Genomic DNA, 19,340 nt, shown 5'->3' with positions numbered 1-19,340 from the left:
TTAGTGTGGTCCAGTCAGTGTGCTCAAAGCAGTGAGTTATCCTAGGAATGAGAGTCATCTGCATACTTTCCCTTATTCTCCAAGGTCCATACCCTAAGTACTGGATTGGTGGTGTAGATCTCATTTCCTATATGGATCCAGGATTGCAGGGGCACATCACACCCTTACCAGTCCTTACCCCATGCCATTCACCTGCATCATACTCTGATGGATCAGAGGTCCCAGGCAATACTTTCCCCACCCCACCCTCTTCCTTTACTCACCAGGAAATCACAAGCTTCTAGTCATTTCAGCACCAAACTTGAAACCCAGGCTCTTTCTAAATCACTTTCTCTCACATGAAGCAAATTTATCTCACTTCAATGAAACTGCAAACACCTGAATCTATTCCTTCCACTCTTGTTCCCCTGGATATTCCAGTATTTCACCTCATTTTGGCTTTTCAGTACCTAGAACAATGGACATCAAAACTGAAAGCTCTCTACAAGGCACTCCTGTGAATTCAGAGGGACAGCTGAGATGAAGCCCTGAGCACTCAGGGGCTGAGGAACCAAGCCTGGCTTCACACGGTTTAATTAGGTTGTTACATCCAAACTTGGTTCCCCTAATGAATGATCCCGGGTGGTTTTCTCCTCCTCTGTCCCACCCTGCTCTGCTGGCACCGCCAATCCTGGCAGTGGGGCTCAGGCCGGTCTAGGTCCTTTCAGCTACAGCCCTGAGCCTGGCTGCCATCTGTCACCACACTGACGTGTGCCACACTAGAGTCACCTGCTTCCAGAGCTGCACATGAATGAGACTGCTGGGGCTACAGAGCTCATAAACCAGGAGTGACGCTTCACAAATGAATAGACTGTGCAGTTCAACTTTTTTATTTTAATAAAATCAAGAATATGCACAGCACATGCAGTGCTAGCATCTAAACTAATACAATAAGCAATTCTAAATCTACAGTGACTTGAAGTTCAATTTTCACATTCAGCAAGTTTAAATCCATTCTTGCATATTGGTTTGAATCCTTGTATCTGAACTGAAAATATTGCTGGCTGATAAAACTTGCTAAAATGCACAAGTCACTGATTATGCCAATACAACAAAGATAACCACATGTTTGAGGATTGCAATGTGCCAGACATTCACTGAAAAAAAAAACCACACAACTAAACAAAACTCACGCAACAAACATCTGAGAATCTGGACACTTCACATCAGTGTTTAGAAGTGTTTCATAAATATCTTAAGACAAGTGTATCAAAACCTTGGCATGTTTAATTTTAAGTTGCCAATTTTTGTTTTACTATCAGAAAGTTACGGCTATACTGCCAATGCCGGGTCTGCTTAATTTGACTTAAGAGTTTAATATGACTTAAACATTAAAAGCTCACACTACCCCGAAATATATAATTTCACGCATACGGTGACATTCAACATTCAAGTGCCAGTGTTTTTGTACTGTCTTTTGGTCAAGTTTCTTTAAACTTTCAAAGAATCACTTTTAGGCTTACAAAAATAAATATTTGTCAAAAATGTTCAATAAATATTACACAAAACTAGCAGCAAAAAGTATCTAGAAATCTGTCGTGTGCAAATAGTTTTCTTCCCAGCTATCATTCCCATGGTCCCAAATAAGTTTTAGAATCTATTTCCTTCTCCTTAAACAAGCTGCGTTCAATCTCCAAGAGACAAAATAAGATTGGAAGTTAAGGACACGCACACAAGACATATATAAAATTCTCTGAATGTGCAATAAAAGAAGTATTTTGTAAAAAGTTATGGGCAAAATGTACAAGGGCCTAAACCTAGACTTGAAATAGCACCATAACAAATGACCTCAATACTGTCAAGTGCACCTACTTAATAAAAGTTTTAGAACAAGGCACAATACACTTGAAAAAATCTATTGCACTTTAGGAGATTTTTGCCATTTTCCTATGCCACTGTAGATTAGTTGTTAAATGCTCTGGCCGCAAAGTTAGCACAGAAATTCCGAGTGGCAGAGGCAATTTTCTGGTGGACAATACTTATCTTTGGCCAGATTTAGCATAACAGACTATAAATACAATGGAAACCTATGCAACTAAAACTGACTAAAACTGCACTTTAATAGCAGAATTGAAACCTTGTGCAGTTTATGTACATTTCCAACCTCTGTGATCTCAGGTTTGTTTGTTACTCTTCTGGAGCCATTTTACAAAGTCTACAGTAAGCCAGTTTAACATCTCCACGCAGCTTGAACAGAGTAATGTGAATCTGCATTAAAATAAAGCCTGCTGCATAATTCTTCCTGTTCATACCCTCTTGACCAAAAAACATCAACACTAGCATGCGTTATTAGACCAAAAATTCAGTCAGGCCCTTAAGGAGGACCAATCACTGCCATGGTCAGCCATTCTACCATTTCAATTTCATATGGCAGGCATTTTTAAAAAGTCTAAATAGATGAATTCTCCTAAAAACTATTTCAAGTTATCAGACCTTTAAACGTTCCCTGTAATGTTCTGCCCACATTTGGCTAGCTCACATTAATGATCTGCCTAAATATTGAAAAAGGAATTGCTGTATTTACTTGCATTAACTTCAAAAACAGTGCTTTTAATGTATGCATGTATCCATACATCATCTCATCATGACTGGAATGGCTTATTAAAGGCTATCAGGTTCTAAGTACCTATCCAGGATAGAGTGAGCAAATCAGAACTTTAACTTAGTACAGTTTTGCCACATTAGAAACTAATTGCATTGATATGCTTCAAGATGTTTTATTTTTCAAATCTGCAGATACCAAAAGCCCTAATGCAGGCTACCGCATAAGTTTTTCTTTGTAATATTATGGATGAATCAGTGATTCCTGTTTAAGTTGTATCACACCTGTGTGCCAAGGTTTGATTTTAGCCCAAGTTCAGTAATTTTTATTTTGTCAAAACAATTGATATCTTGAGCATTACTGAGCCAACAGGACATCAAAATAAAAGTTGTCTAAAGTTAAAGGCACAGTACATTAACAAACAAATGATCCTCAGTCACAAAATTATAAATGCAGTTTCTGGGTGGGGATGGGTGGGAGGGGAGTTAATCCTGACTACAGCAATAAGAGTCTTCAAAACCACCTTCGAGATAGGGCTACTTGTTCCTTTATTTCCATCTTGTGACCTTGAGCTCCCTTAAAAAAAATTTCAGTGGAGAATCACAGCTGGTAATGTACTGCGAGTTCTTGAAGCTACACAAGGTATAGTCTGGCTAAGTTACATGTGGTTTCCATATTAGCTTGTTTGGTGGGGTATCTGCTACAAGCAGATCAGTTGCCCCACCAGTCCACCCCCTGGGAGTTATAGTTTCCTCCATATCCATCACTGTTGTAGAAGCCTCCATAACCACCACCTATGAAAGGCAAGAGAAAGTGATGCTTAATTAACTCTAAAGATTTGTACCTTCACAACAAGAAAACGACCCAGGTATCTGTTGTCTATTAAAGACACCCCACCCAGCAGTACCGTCAAACACAGCACATTAAACCAATACCAGAAAGGCAGGCAGCGTCAAACCATCAGTCATGTAACCTGCACTGGCCTAGATCCAAGCAGGCTGCTGAGACTGCATGACAAGCACCAGACGATCTCTTAATCAAACATCACATCCAGTTTGACCCCAGGAAGCATTTTAGGCGTGCCTGCCCAGCCCCTCTCACCTCCAAAGCCTCTGCTGCCGCTCCCGCCGCTGCGGCTGCTGGTTGACCGGCTGCTGCTGGAGCTGCTGCTGCCGAAGCCGCTGCTCGTCCGGTAGTCCCTGGCTCCGAAGCCTCCGCTGAACCGACTGCTGCAGAGCGCAAGAGACAAACACTGCAGTCAGCCACGAGCATTCTGAGCCCTGCACACACTGAGGCTGACGTACTCTGACTCTGTGCACCACCTACAGCTGGCCAACAGCCACTTTATAACCATCCCAAGGCTACCTGGAAAGATTTGATTGGGTGAAATCTCTGCCTCCGCAAGATTTCCAACACTATAATAGTGTTTAAATGATGCATTTATGACTGTCTTCCATGATGTATGAGTATTTTACAAGCATACTGCAAAATGGCTAGCAAAGAATTCACACCAAACCCAATGTGGTTGGATTGTGTTAACTACATTAAGTGTTCTCTCATCCAACCCCTGTAAGCCAGTAAACAAAGGTTTGTATTACAGTGTTTTAGGTTTCCATAGCAAAACTATTTTACAAGTGGCCTCATACCTGCGTTGGTTTTTTTTTCTCTCATTTTGTCAGGAGGCATTGCATTACTTTCTCCTAAACATCAAAACAGCTGCTTAAGGTACATCTCTGGCACAGGCATTTCTGTGATTTATAGCTGCTTTTACAGTTCTAAAGTGATTTTTGATAGAATTCCATCTCAGCTGTATCTAGCCGCTTGCTCAAGAGGAAAGAGGTCTTACGTGTTAACTGCCTTGTAAATAGAAAGAACAAATCCAGACATTTTCATCTTTGCACACACCAAGCTCAGCTTCTGCTGCACTTATCACCCTCTCACTGTATTTTCTGAGACTGAGAACAAGTCACAGAAGTGTCTCTCAATGGACTGACTATACACCTCTAGCCAAAGCTGTGCCTTTTACCTCTTGGATCGCCCACGGCTGCCTCCTCCTTTGTGATGCTGTTCATAGGCCATGTTCTCCAGCCAAGATGGCACTTCTTGCTTAGCCTCCACAAGGAGATCAAGCAAGTCCTTTGTAATGTTTATGTTCCTCTCATTGAAGAATGAAGTGGCAAGACCTGAAGTAGATAGGCAGTTTTAGCTACACACAATCCAGGTACACCACAGCATTTAAATCCATTCCATATTCCAGTTTCTTACAGAAAAGCCTAAGAACAATAGAATTACTTAAAGAGAAAGCTGTTTGAGACCATTACTCCACCACAGCTATTCACAAAATCATGTTTACTGACAAGACACAGAAGACACCAGGCTTACATGTAGTAAGAGAGCCTTTTGATGGCAATAAGAACATTACTCAAAGGAACTGGTAAACCTTTCACAGTGGCTTGACAGCAGTGACCAGCTTTTGGTCACGGAGGGCAGCTCAGAGGCTTCTCTCAAGCACTTATTTGAAATTTATTACTCAGCCAATACAACTGCACCTGTCAACTTAGGTATGAAGTGCTGTCTGTGAAAACCCCAGGTCATACTTACCAAGGTTTCCTACACGGCCTGTACGACCAATACGATGTACGTACTCCTCAATGTCACTTGGCAAGTCGAAGTTTATGACGTGCTTTACGTTTGAGATATCCAGCCCTCTTGCTGCTACCTAGTGGTTAAAGGATTCAATCAAATCTTAGCAAGACTCCACAGGCCAAGAAAAAGTCTCACATGCTCAAATTTTAGAGAGTTCACTTACTGCTGTGGCAACAAGAATGGGGCTCTTGCCAGAGCGGAACTGGTGCAGTGCTTCCTCTCTGTCCCTCTGGGAACGATCTCCGTGGATACTTGTACAGGCATAGCCTTCGTGGTACAGGAAGTCCTCAAGAGCATCTGCCCCCTTTTTAGTTTCCACGAACACCAGAGTCAAGGAATCTTTACCTAAAAAAGTAATTAAAGCCTGGGTTAGCAGAAGAAAAGCTGCACAGACAAATACAGGCTCTGTAGCCTGGTAATAGGCAGATTCAATTCTCTGCCTGTTTACTCCGAAGTAACATCACTGGGGACCTCCCTCCCCATTTTTCATAAACAGACATGCTTACATCAACTTGATACTGGCATTTAGCCAGTGCAACACATTCACTGCTGTTAACAAAATACCCTTTGATTTTCCTAATCAGTAGAAATTTTTATTGCTTGAGTCGTTAAGATTTGAATATTCTGAATTTTGCTTCATTTGCTTATCTGCAGCTGTTCTTTACCTGTGGCATTTAGTAGGTCAAGCAGGAACGATCGTTTGTCTAGCTCTTCCACCCATACTACCTTCTGTGTGATATTCTCAGATGTAGAACCTACTCTGCCAACAGCCAAAAAGATGTATTCATCAAGGAAGTCACGAGCAAGCATCTAAAAAAGGCAAGAGTGGAGGAAAACAAAAAAAAAAAATCAAAATCAAATAACACTTCTGCCCTACTTCCAAAGATTAAATTTCTTTGGCCTTACAAGCTTTTCAACTATTAAACTCTTGTTAAGTACCTGGATTTCCTTGGGGAAAGTAGCACTGAACATCATGGTGTGACGAACCCCCTTTGGCGGCATAGTATCTTGTTCGACAATTCGACGAATTTGAGGTTCGAAACCCATATCAAGCATTCTGTCAGCTTCATCAAGGACTAGGTACCTAAACAGAAGTAAAAAACCACCTTCAGAACATTTTTCTGTAAGCTGTGCTCTAGTGTCTGCACTGGCTTACAAGTTCTCAACTAGACGTTTAGGCAGTCCAAAAGCTACTCTCTGAGGTCCTTAACCGTATCCCGCTTTAAGTCATTTGTACATGGACAAGCAACACTTTACTTACTTGCAGAAATCCAGTCCAATCTTTCCCCTCTCCATCATATCAACCAGTCGTCCTGGAGTTGCTACAAGCAAGTGACATCCACGTTCTAAGTCACGAATCTGCTGGCCAATGTCTGCACCACCATATACAACACAGGGGCGAACTCTGGAGCGGTATGCGAACTGTGAAACAAAGTAAGTTAGCTCCAAGAAAAATTCTACTTGAGCTATGTTGTAATAATAAACTGTCAGATATACCTTTCTGGCTTCCTCATAGATCTGCACAGCCAATTCTCTAGTGGGAGCCAAGACCAGTGAGATTGGATATTGCTTACGGCGCCCATACCTCCCATTCTCCTGAAGGAAAAAACAACCTTGGCGTGAGCATCCGAAACACAAAGGGAAAGAAAAAAGCTACTACAGGCAATATTTAAGACAGGTCACCAAGTTTAAGAAAGACAAAGCATGACTGAGTCAATTTGAGCACTGCCTCTGAAGACAGCCCTATTACAGTGCCCAAGGTTGAGCTGTGGGTTACTACAGCAACAGCTGCACAATCCTGGTCCCTACAACAGGCATCGGGATCCTAAACTTCAGCAGCTGAGAAGTAACAGCCATAGAAACAGTTACTCCCTATCCTGAAATTACTATGACACAGATGTGTGATTAAGTTACTTTTTGTAGCAATGGAAGTGTCTTTTAAGCTCATGCTTAAACCACTCATTAGAAAAAAAAAACTGGACAGCTATGCATCCAACACTTCAGCTGGGAAAAAAATAATCCACAGCCTGGATTTTTTAAGGGAAACACCTTTAAGTCCTCTTGAAGTTGAGATGCACCCCTATCATACCCAAAATAAAAGACCAGCTGTTGTGTTCAGCAGCACACATCAGCTCATGTGGTGACATTGGCCATTGCTCTTCCAGGACTGGGTATTTGAATACTTGCCTTCATTGCTCTCAAGGCATCACCAGGGCCATCTGCATATATCTGGCTCAGTATTGGTAGAAGAAATGCAGCTGTTTTCCCAGACCCTAGTAGAATACAAGCCAGTATTATTAAGAGTTACTATCAACTACAGCACTAATCCTGTATCAGTAGCACATTCCCAGTAACAGCTGCATTGGAATCTGGCTGCTACTTGTGGCACTGAACACCCTCAGCATTCCAAAACCCCACGTGGTTTAAGACATGAACATCTCTCAGGACAAACACAGTAGATCTAGTCAAGTCACATCTAAAGCAGATGCAAGACTAAAGCTAATTAGCTTCCAACACAGAACTATTTCAGTACATTCTGCACAGGAGGTTCTACCTCTTACCTGCAGTAATATAAGACCCCACTTCAACTGAGAGTAAGCAGCAAAGAGTTATTAACTTACCTGTCTGAGCACAGGCCATTAAGTCTCTCTTTTCTTTAATAATAGGTATTGCATGTTTCTGGACTGGCGTAGGACGGGTGTAGCGTGTGAGTTCAATGTTTCCCATTATAATTTCTCCCATGTCAACATCACTGAACTGTGAGATATTTAAAAGGAGTAAGATCAGAATCCCTCCCTTCAACCACCATGTAACACAACATTCAGTTTAACAAGTCATTTATAAGGCAGCTCATTTCAGCCCTTCATATAGAACTTGCCTATAAAGTTTAGAGAGCCCCACAGATACTTGGTCCAGTTTTCTAAGCAGTTTTTAAAAAGCCAGCCAAGCCTCAAATGCAGACTGCATTAGCATACACACTGTGCTTAGTCTAACACTGCCTATGCCTTAGCAGTTGCCCCCTAATAAACAACTTCAAAGCACTTCCACTTCTTCACAGGTTCACTGTTTAAGAACAAGTTACAGTTAAAAAATAAGCTATGCATATTAAATTTAAAAGCCTACACAATTTTTTCCCTGTCTTAGTTCACCATATGCAACCCTGTTCTGTCAAGACATTGCTTCCTTTCCTCCCTGAACTCCAGACATCAAGCTACCCGTGCAAAATATTCACTATTAGATATATTAGCAAAACAGACTTTTAAAAAATCTTACACTTTCAATATGTGGAGGACAGTTGCTGCCTGTTGCTTCAACAGGAATATCATCATATTTCTCAAAGTTAATGCCAGTATTGCTTCCTGAAAAGAGTTCCCTAAAAACAGAAGAGGAAAGTATTTTTACTTGCTGAAATTATCAAATGACCCTCCCCCATGAGGCAGTACTATTCCATGACTTACTGCTCCAGGCGTTCACTTGGGGGGAGAGGCTTTGACCAGTCATCCTCATCTGATTTGTCACACCAGCGGCTGTTCCCACCACGGTCAAATCTGCCGAAGCCACTCCGGTCATAGTCCCCTCCTCTGCCACGCTCTTCATATCTAAACACAGCACGAGAATCAGACCACCCTTCCCAGGCAACAGGGGTACTGACATGCACAATTCAAAGCAGTGTACGCTCTGTGTATGACATACACAGCTGTGGAACAATTCAAAATCATCGCGTTATCTACACTTGCTTCTTGACCTAAGAACAGAAAACAGTCCTGGCCATCAGACCAGGTCACATTTTTCTCTGTCAGACAGGAGAGTTTGTCATGATTTCAGAGTTCAGTTTAGCTTAGCACAGTGAACTTTGTACAACCAGTTTTATTTGATTACTCCTAAAAAATGTAAACAGCCATCTGCTCAGTCTTTGCCATTTCTTTGTAGGGAGCTCTGTTTAAACCTCCTAAGCAGCATTATTTTGTATTTCCCCCCACCCTTTCATCTGCCTCATCCTACACAGGTCTCCCATGTCCAGACAAAACCCTCCTCCAATGCTGCAATTTGTTTCTTTATTCCCCCACCACACGTGTGACCGAATACCTCCATTATGTCATATAATTATTTCATAGAGAGGGAGCTCACCTGTATCACTGACTTGGAAAGGAAGTGGAAGAAGTCCTTACCTCAACTGTTTAGCTTTTGGCCTGGTAAATCATGTTTGAGAAAAGTCTGGATACAGGACTAGGTCAGCTTTACTAAGTAGTCCGTAAAGGTCACTCTCACCACACTTGTGCATACAACGCATGATGTGTGTAAGACTGATCAAGTAAGGCAGAGAACCTGCAAGAGTCTCACCCAATTTTATTAACTACACTTTTTAAACAAGAAAAAAAAAAAAAACTGAAATTAAAAAAAAAAAAAAAAAAATCCATAGTGATGTGTGTGCTCCCAACAGCTCTTCAGGTTTCTCCTTGAAGTAGCCACCCACCTAGCACTTCTGTGGTGGAACGTTGAAGTCAGCCAGTCACTACAGCTGCAGTGAGGGGCTGGTGGCAGACTACAGAGCGTATTTTTCAACACATGCAAGTGACCCATCCTTGAAATCACATAGCTTTAAAGGCAAGGTTCTCTCCCTCTCTCTTCCCCTCCAGGTTCCTCCTACCTCAAGCTGTTCACACCTGGAACTCTAATTTTAACATCAAGATGACAGGTGCAGTGCTAGAGCTGAGGCAGACTCCATGTGCAGCACCCAGACAAACAAGTACTTGCCTCCCTCCCCTGGGTCCGGTTCCACGGTCGAAGAAGCTGGATTTCGCGTCGCGGTCCGAGCGCGCACCGAAGCTGCTGTAGGCATCCTTGTCTCGTCTGGAGCTCCAGCCACCGCTATCGAAACCTACCGGAGAAAGAGACTTCAGCCACACGTTGCACAAGCCAGGCTTTTACAAGAAAACACCACTTCTGTCCAGGAAATCTTCACTGAAAGGTCCATGGGACTGAATTCCCTCATGAGCGGAAGACACACGGAAGACTTGCTCCAAAAGGGACTGAGCATTTCTCACCACCCATCAAAACTGAAATTTCTCCTGGCGCTTACAAGCACATTGAGTTTTCTTAAAACACATGCACTTGCCTAAGTACAAGTATTTCAGTTGCCTACCCTGGAAAGATGGGTATCAGAAGAAACTTCAATATGCCAAATCTTACCAAGCCTCATCTGTCATCTCTCCAACACAAATCCTTGTCGGCACATTTAATTTTTGGAGGTTAACAAGGCCTCTCAGAGATCAATAAATGGTATCCAAAATACAAAGAGAGGTTTGAATGTTTTATCATACTCCAAGTACACAAAGCAGTGTGCTCTGCAGACCTAAGTAACAGCACCATACACAAAGAAGGCATATGGAGCTCTTCACAAAAAAATTAATCACGTTGAATTTTTCCACAGTACTGCCTACAGAAGCTACGTTAACTCAAAAGAATACAAAGTATCTTATCTTGCCAATACCAGAGTAAAAAACATCACTTTTATTTTGCTACCAGGGCCTGTGAGTACACAGGCCCTGGTAGCAACACAAAGCTTTACACACTGCTCTGGTACTGGACTAAGAAATTATAAATTCTCTTTCAGAGGTCCAACCTGCCCAAGTTTGTATAACATTGCTGATATCAGCTATGGGATTCCATCAGCGAATAAGTTATATAACATAACAGATAAACAAATAATGTCACTCTTGTGAGCATGCTTTGCCAGTTCCACAGCACAAAACCAGTCCAGACCTATCCATGAGACAATAAAAGCAACCACAGAACAAACTCATACCAAAGAAAGGGGCTGTTCTAGGCTCAGTCTCTCTGAAAAGGCTTCGCTACCAGAATTACCCTACCTTTTTGGACGTTCTCTAAAGAGTGCCATTCACACTGCCTCTGATTTTTTAATTGAAGACATTCTAGTACACAGAATCCAGAAATGTACTGGTCACAAGGGAACTTTAAAATCTACTGTGGTAGCTGTAACTCTTTTGTTGGATAAGTGAAACAGACAGCAAAAATAACCCATACATGAAGCTGTTTAGCACATACGATCATGGAATGTGCTTCAAGACCTCCAAACTGCTTTAAGAAGCAACACTAGTTCTTAAAGATAGTAACTTTAAGAAAGTTGATTTGGTTTGTTTAAAAGATAGCTAAATACAGATTTTATTAGGAGTAACCTTCAGGACACACTACAACTATTGGGATGTCATCCTGTCAAGAGATCCAACAGCAGGGGTACTGACAGAGCCATCTTCAGAGATTCAGATGGAGTTTAACAGTGAAAAAACCAAGCTGACCCTATACTTAAGATCTTCTACACCAAGCCTGAGAAGCTTAAAGAGAGTCAAAATTTTATACTCCAAATAGTCTACAAAGCAACCTCATTCACCTAGATCATTACAGCACTCATTTCTGAAGTTGGTACCTTGCTATAATTTTAAGGTAGCGCAGCAACTTCCACTCCAAAGACACATATACACATCCTGCTTCACCAATTCGCCTTTCAGCCTGGCATTCCTACCCTGACTTTATTTGTGGATCAGCACAGAACCAAAGGTCCAGGCCATACAAGTCAATTCTAAGTAAATGACAGGCTAACAGTCGGAAATTCAGACATCAAATAGCAAATTAAACCAGAAGTAAATGCCTTGAGAAAACCCTTGAGAGCAGACCAGAGATGAACTCTAAAGAGAAGAGAATGACTACAGTGCTGTGCAAGGACTACCAGGAAATCCCTTAAAATGTCAAGGCTTTTGATTTTTTTGTAAGTAAAAACCTCTAGAGATTCTATCCAGCACATCTTCCTCACTGCAGGGATAAGAATTCACTAAGTTAATTAACTTCCCGAGCAGTTCTGTACTCTTTACACCTATGAACAGCACTGCAGTTGCCAACGTGTCTCCCCCAACCAGCACTTGAATTCACGTTTTGTAACACTCTAACACAAATCACTGCCAGCTTACTTGAAAACCTGCCACATGCAGCAGCAATAATCATTTTTTTTTTAAAGACAGGAGAAACAGATTTATAGATTCCTTTAGGATGGGTAAGACCTTTAAGGTGAGTTCTTACCACTTACTTTTTGATCTACTATAGATCAGATTAGTTTAAATATCCAGAAGCTGCTTCAGGAAGTTTAAGAAGAAACTTACATGACAACAAGCTTTAGCATTGCCAAGCTGAGCTCATGGAAGCAAGACACTTCAGGCCAGGCAGCCCTGCACACAGACTGAGCTCCCACAGCTGAGAAACAGAATTGCCATTAGGTAACCTCAGGACATTATTTTTATGCAGTCTGTTATTTCCTGTAGTTTTGTACTGCCCTACTTCCTATTTACAAAGCCAACAGATTAGTATCAGTGGGACAGACCTGCAGGTACGCAGAAGTTTGGTTTCTTTTCAATCAGATTTCTACACTTGTAAGGCTGCATCAAGAGTTTGTTCTGTGGTTAAATGCTACCACACAAGGCTGCTGCCTCACTTCTAAACTTTGAAAAAAATGTCATTAAAAATTCCAAGGAGCAGACAAAATTCAGAACAGTTTCAATGCAGCCGAAGAAATCACCAAGTTATATAAAGAGAAGCAAACATAACTTTAACAGAAGCACAGTTGCAGAACAGACTTCAAATCAACCCACAAGATAACACAGCTCAGCTTTGAAAGCCCAAACACATGATGCTTCCAACAGGCTCCTGAACTGGAACTTTTCCATTCAGCAATTATGAACCCTGTCACAGGGAGACAGGAAGAGGCCAGCGGTACAGCACTCAGACAGGTTTAAAGGCAATTTCTGAATATCAGGTTTACCAAGGAAAGTTGGCAGCCAACTACTGATTGAACAAGCCACACATCAGGTTATGGTCTCATGACCTATTTACCTTTTTGTAAGGTGAAGTTTAAGTCCTCAGAAAAGCCTCGTGTAATCACACCCACACTGGCATGTCTGAACTCTGGTTTTGCACACAGAAAGCACAATGCCAGTCCTACACATAATAGGTCATGATGGAACCCAAGGTTACTTCACCTTTTACCCACAAAACCTGGTACTAAACATCACACAAGAAGAAATCTATGAACAGCGAATGTTCACAACCACCTTAAAGCTGCTTCCTACTTTTGAGAAACCTCGACATTCCTCAGATTTGGCAACTCAGTTTCTTGCAAGAGTGCTCATATTGGAGGTCAGTGTGACTGGGAACAAGAATACTGAGCTGGCTGCCAACCAGTCCCTCTCCTTTTCCTGAAACATTCAGCTCTGGTAACAAACTGTTCATCACTTGGTGCTTCAGGCCATACTCCTTTTACATAACAAAAACAAGAAAACAAACAAAAATAAAACAAAAGCCCCACAAAACAAACAAAGAAAAACCTTAACAAACCCAGCAAACCAACCCTGAACACCCACAAGCTTGGACACGCACAAAGGCAAACAGATTTATCTTTCTTCAAATGACATAATACTAGAATGGAGCATTTTTCATCTGAGCATTTTCATTTTTCATAATCAGATTTAAAGTGACATAGCTTGAAAAGGACTGTGAGGTGTATTATCATTTAAGTATTGTCCTCCCACCCACTCAGAAGCCATCCTCTTGCAGTATTGAAAAGAATCTGTGAAAGTTTCCTGCTTTAGAAACATGAGATCCAAGTCGTCCCATGCCACAAAACCTCAATTCTTTACTTGCAGCACTGCAGGAAGTGTTTTAGCCGCTGCATTCTGGTATATTTCAATAGGTGTTTGAGGAAATGTTTCTCTCATATCCACCCAAGTCACCAGATATGACAACACATGCTGCAGCACCTGTGCCCTTGGGATTTTACATAGAAAGGTCACAATTTACTTCACTCAAGCATTCCAAGAAACTTATCTTCTGTATTATGTTCTGTTTAGAGATTCAAATGGAAGATGGCAGGGCCTTTTCTCAGCATAAACCCCTGTGTAAACATGTGACCAAAATAGGTCACGTACTTCGTGTTTGCTTCACCAACAGCCTGCTTTTCCTTCTGCAAGTTCTCCCAGGGGCTTCCATAAAAACTGCAGGAAACTGAACAAGGACAACATCTCTGTGTAAAATATGCCATTTACAAAGTGAAACTGGGCTGTTAGTTCATATTAAACAACTGATTACTCTAAGTTCCACAACACAGTCACTAGCAGAAAAACTAGAACCCACAAAATCCATTCACACCAACACTCAAGATTACACAGCAAGTTAAAATGGGAGACTCTGTCTTGCTTCAGTCACAGCTAATTGTTACACAGACACAAACACAGAAGTATTTTGTCAGATACTGAACTTGAGCGTAGGATCTAAGTTGGTGAAAGGATCTAGAAGAGCACACTAAAAGCAAAAGATAAAGTTGCTATGTTCTGCACAGGACAGCCAAGAAGTCTAATTGTTTTCAGCAGTACTGTCAGAGCCTCTGCAGGCTGCTCCTAGACATGCAAGAGCCAGTTTATTGTTGCCACTCCGTTTCTGATACATACCCTGTTTTGAAGCTTCCCTGTTCCGCAAGTGAGGAGGAATGTATCGGCCTTCTAAAGGACAAAAGAAAGGCAGTGTTACAAGCCCGTGGTGTCAGCCCATCTTGAAATGCTCATCTTGTCAACAACAGCTTCTGCTTAGCAAAAACACCTTCCTTTAAGGCCTCTTGTAACATTTTAAATAAGAATCCTTTAATACAGCACTTGGTAGCACGCTCTCAGCTGAAGTTTAAAGGTCTTGCATGCTCATTTAGGCAGCTGGTTTAAGGCAGAGATGTCTTGTGTTCCTCTGACCGAATCACACACCCATTTATGGGTGTTACAGTGTCTACAACAAAAACCTGGCCTCCTACAACGCCTTAAGGCTTAAACTGGTGCCAGAGACTTGAGCAGCTCAGGATTATTTACGGTGACATTCAAGTACCCAAGTACCGGCACTCACAGTATTACTACCAGTATTTTTCCTTCCCCATCCATTCAGCTCAGATCAAACCAGAAGCCACACCTAATTGCATCTGAATAGCATTCCTCATTTACAATCCAGAAACATCTATCTGCTAAAGCAACATGAATGAGAACATACCAGCCACAAGCTAAAGGTGAATTCCTGGACGATTCCCCTCCTCTCTTACCATACTTAAGCCTTGCATATCAATATCATTTTCTAGTCAATGAATTGAGATCAGCAGAGTTAACATTCCTACTCTACCTGGATATTTTAAGACAAATCACCACATTAACTACAATCAGTGTCCTCAGATGAGGCAACTGAAAATCTGGGACATAAGTGGAACACTAAGTTCTCCCAAGCTAATTAAGTACTTCAGAAATGTGCACATATAGTGTACCACTACAAAATTAAGTGGTTCTACCTAAAACACACAATGTTTTTAATGCAAGCTTAACCAGCCAGCTCCTATGTCCTCATCAGCCTCAGTAAACTTTGGCTTTAGAAATTATTTTTCACAGCTGCAAACCCCCAATTTCTAGAACTGTGTTTGTAAGCTTGAAAATTTGTGTGTACTTACTGCTTGTAGAGCTTCCTTCACTCTGAGAGTCTGAGGAATTCAAGTCTAGACCAGAAAACTAGAAGAAATAAGACAAGTATCAAGATGTTTTACCATTAATTTATGCTAAGATACAAAAAAGCCTTTCCACTTATCAAAAGCAAGCTATTGCAATTTTTTTTTTATATCACACCAGATTTGGTCTCCTATTATTATGCTGCATCATCTTTAATGTTTTTATACCCACCAATAAACACACACCCACACAGGCAGCAAGGACAGCAGAGTATCTCACACCCACCAAATCGCTACCACAGACTTCTGCTTCACACTACATGCAGGCTAAAGAGACATTTTTAACATGCTGAATTTCAGTGCACTCAAATGCATTCGGATTTGGGTCAGTGACAATTTTTTTTTTTTTTTTGGCTACAAAAACTCCAGCACAAGTAATGCCAATTCAGTTGGGCACTTTACCTGCAGAGACTCAAGATATTTTTAACTGCAATAACACATACTATGACATTACAGTCTTCACGTTTGAGGCAATTACTGCTCACAAAACATTTAGGTGATATCTGCCAACATATTCAGCAAATGCAATTTTTTGCTTTGTTTTTCCAAGACCTTTTAGCTCCCAGTCTCCCAGTAAAGTTTTCCAAAAGATGTTCCGTTCACGAAGTGCTGCTGCACCGCTCAGAGATTTTAAGACAAACACAATAGGGACTCATTTCAGCAGAAGGCAGTGGGAAACCCATAAAGCTTAAGAACCATCTTATTACAGTTCTTTGCCCGCATGGCAGGATTAAAAACTTCTATCAGAAAAGGCACGTTTAAATACAAACGGATTTCGTGCAATGTGTTGCACAGAAGTGTTTTCCAACACGAGCTGAATTAATCCAAAGCAAAGACTCCAATGCACTGTCTCTTCTGGCGCTCAGCTGTGTGAGCTGCCACCTTAAGACATTCAATTCTTTAAGAATTCTCCCACGGCTGACGTCTTAACATCCTCTTTAAAGCTACCACTTAAAATGTCATCTTTCTAGTTGATCGAAGCATCAACGCAGGGCTTAAGAACGGTTCTTATTTTTAACAGCAAACAAAAACAAAGGCTCTCCACTAGGTCAAGGCGGCTCTCCACGATCAACAAGAAGGCACGGATGAATCTTCCCGCAGTAGATCCCCACGGCGGGGGCAACACTTCCCAGGCGCTGCCTCGGGCACCGGTGGCGCAGCCCCGGCGCCATCTCAGTGCGGCACTGCGGGCTGGATTCCCGGCGCAGCAGGAGCAGCTAATCCGGCTGCCGGCGCCCGTCACGTGTGGCGCGGGGGGGGGAGCGGGGGAGAAGGGAGAGGGAAGGGAAGGACCGTCTCCATGACCTACTTCGCGGGAGCGGCCGAGGGCGAGCGCTGCCCGGCCACGGTCCCGCTACACCAGACGGGGCTCTTCCTGCCCCCGCCGCCTTCCCCCAGGGTTAGGTAACCATCGATCCCGCCCAGCGCCGGAGGAATTTTCATGGAGGAATGAAAAGGAAGAAAGTAATAAAGGTGGTGCGGACCAACACGAGTCCAGGCCCAACTGCGTCACCGGGGCCCGGCAGCACCGGAGCTCGAACAAAGAGGCGGGCTCCAGCGCCGCCCCCCCGGGGAAGGAGCGTCACACAAAGCGCCGTGTCGTGTGTGTGTGTGTCTCCCCTTCCCCCGCCCCGCACAATGGCGGCCATTGACCGCCCCTTCCTCCTTCTCCTCCCCCCCGCTGCAGTTCCCTCTGCGGCCGCCGGGGGCCGCTGCTGCTCCCGGCGCTCCCACACAAAGCGGGTCCGAGCGCGGCGCGGGGGCCACGGAGCCCGAGCGGGACCGGGGCCGGGCCGGGCGGCACCGGCGGCCCCGCACTCCGGCAACACCGTCCCGGCCGCGGGGACAACGCACCCCCACGGGGAGGGGGCCGGCGTGGCGCGGGGCCGCCGCACGGCGTTAACTGCGCAACGACCGAGTGCGCCACAACAGGCCGCGCTGGGGGGAAGGTTGGGGGTTACCGCGGGGGTGAATCGCGACACGACCGCCGGGAAGCGAGGAGCGAAGCCCCGCGCGAAGATTCCCGACCATCCCTGCCGCCCTCCCTGCCCCACGAGCCTCGGCCGAGCGCCTCCTCCGGGTAACGGAGCGGCCTTTCCGCTTCTCGTCCCTCACCTGCTGGTCTAGACTGAGGGCATTTTCCACCGCCACATGACTCATAACGAGAGATCGGTCTCGGGCTCGTCCCGCTTCGCCTCGAGAAATGGGGATCTGCTGGGCCGGGAGGTCGCTGCCGTGGGTGTCACTGGTTCCGCCACGAATCGCTGCCCTGACTGAGCCCCCCCCCGCCGTGGGCCCGGCCTTTATATAGGCCCCGCCCCCCGCGCTCCCGGCCGCGCGCGCTGACCTCAGCGCGCACGCGACCGCCCCTTCGCCCTCCCTTGCCGGCGCTATCGCGAGAACTCTGCGCAGCAGAGCGGCAAGCGGGGGAAGCGCTCCCGGAGGTGTCGCGAGACTTCGGGGCTCCAGGCCCGCGCGGAGTCTCCGGCGGTACCGCGAGGTTTCCCCTCCCCCCTCTCCCGCCCGGCTCTGCTCGGGAGGAGAGCGGCGGCGAATTCTCGCGAGATCACGATCCCCCCACGCACCAACACACAGCCTGAGCCGCGCTGTCCTTTTGTTCGCCGCCCTCGCGAGAGCGCTCCCCGCGCGCGCGCGGCCGAGACGCCTCTGGAAGGAGGCGGGGCCTAGGTCACGTGGGCGGGCGCCGCCGCCATCTTGTCGCTCCCCCCTCGGCGGGCAGTGGCGCAGCGCGTAATGGCGGCGCGGCGGGGAGGAGGCGCCCAGAGTACACCAGCCTCATTCCCCCGCCTGCCCCTACCGCAGGCCGAACCTGCGGCTTTGAGGGCTCGGGCTATTCCCTGTTCTTGCTGCCCAGTGGCATATGGCTGTGAGCTGCTCAGCCCAGCACGCTGCTGGTCACTTCCACTCATTGCACATATTCATCAAGTCTTTCTCCAGGACCCTTAGCCATCAAGCATACTGACGTGCCAAAGGACTGCCCTGGTTTTCCCTGTAGTGTCAGTTTTGCCATCTATCTCTACACATCTATCCACAGATAGCCCCACCTTGGATTCATCAGGACTTCTAGCTTGCAAGCATCAGTCAAATAGTAAGCATTGAACTGTTATTAGGGGAAAAAAAAAAAAAATAGAAATAACCCCATTCCCTTCTATCACAGCCTGCTGACACAGAGAATAGTAAAGCTGTTTCCTTGAATTTGGGTCAGTAAAAGTAGTGACGAGCGTGCTTAGGAGAGCAGGACATAGCTGGGGCTGTGAAGTCACAGGGAAAAGAAGACAGGGTTTGGCTGTCCTTGATCCACATATAGCAATTATTCCTCCATTTCCCTCCTCCTTAGGCTCCTGCCTCTTCCAAGAAGAAAACCACAAGGAAGATCCATTCTCCAGGAGGATGATTCACCATGGGATTTAAAACCAAAACTTTTCCACAGTACTCACACATTAAACAGCCCATCTCTGCCTAGGTTTTTTCTTCTTAAAATTGGAGCTCTAGAGCCAAAGTCTT

General features: G+C 44.3%; 1 protein-coding gene across 1 annotated transcript; it reads right to left on the bottom strand.

Annotated features, from left to right (window-relative positions):
- Positions 1–853: 853 nt before the first annotated feature.
- On the bottom strand, positions 854–18,114 carry DDX3X (DEAD-box helicase 3 X-linked). Its single transcript, XM_040055446.2, has 17 exons — positions 17,931–18,114; positions 15,762–15,819; positions 14,737–14,787; positions 9,983–10,106; positions 8,686–8,826; positions 8,501–8,600; positions 7,849–7,984; positions 7,415–7,500; positions 6,725–6,823; positions 6,489–6,649; positions 6,167–6,311; positions 5,893–6,037; positions 5,391–5,572; positions 5,183–5,300; positions 4,608–4,764; positions 3,683–3,810; positions 854–3,375 (listed from the first exon to the last, which is right to left on the bottom strand). Exons 1-17 carry the CDS (start codon positions 17,973–17,975, stop codon positions 3,293–3,295), a joined length of 1,959 nt encoding a protein of 652 aa, XP_039911380.1. The 5' UTR covers positions 17,976–18,114; the 3' UTR covers positions 854–3,292.
- Between the last annotated feature and the right edge of the window lie 1,226 nt (positions 18,115–19,340).

Source organism: Hirundo rustica, chromosome 2 (genome assembly GCF_015227805.2).
Source record: "Hirundo rustica isolate bHirRus1 chromosome 2, bHirRus1.pri.v3, whole genome shotgun sequence".
NCBI classification, from domain to species: domain Eukaryota; kingdom Metazoa; phylum Chordata; class Aves; order Passeriformes; family Hirundinidae; genus Hirundo; species Hirundo rustica.
Note: the sequence above shows the minus strand (reverse complement) of the source record. Positions and strands in the feature narration are given on the sequence as shown.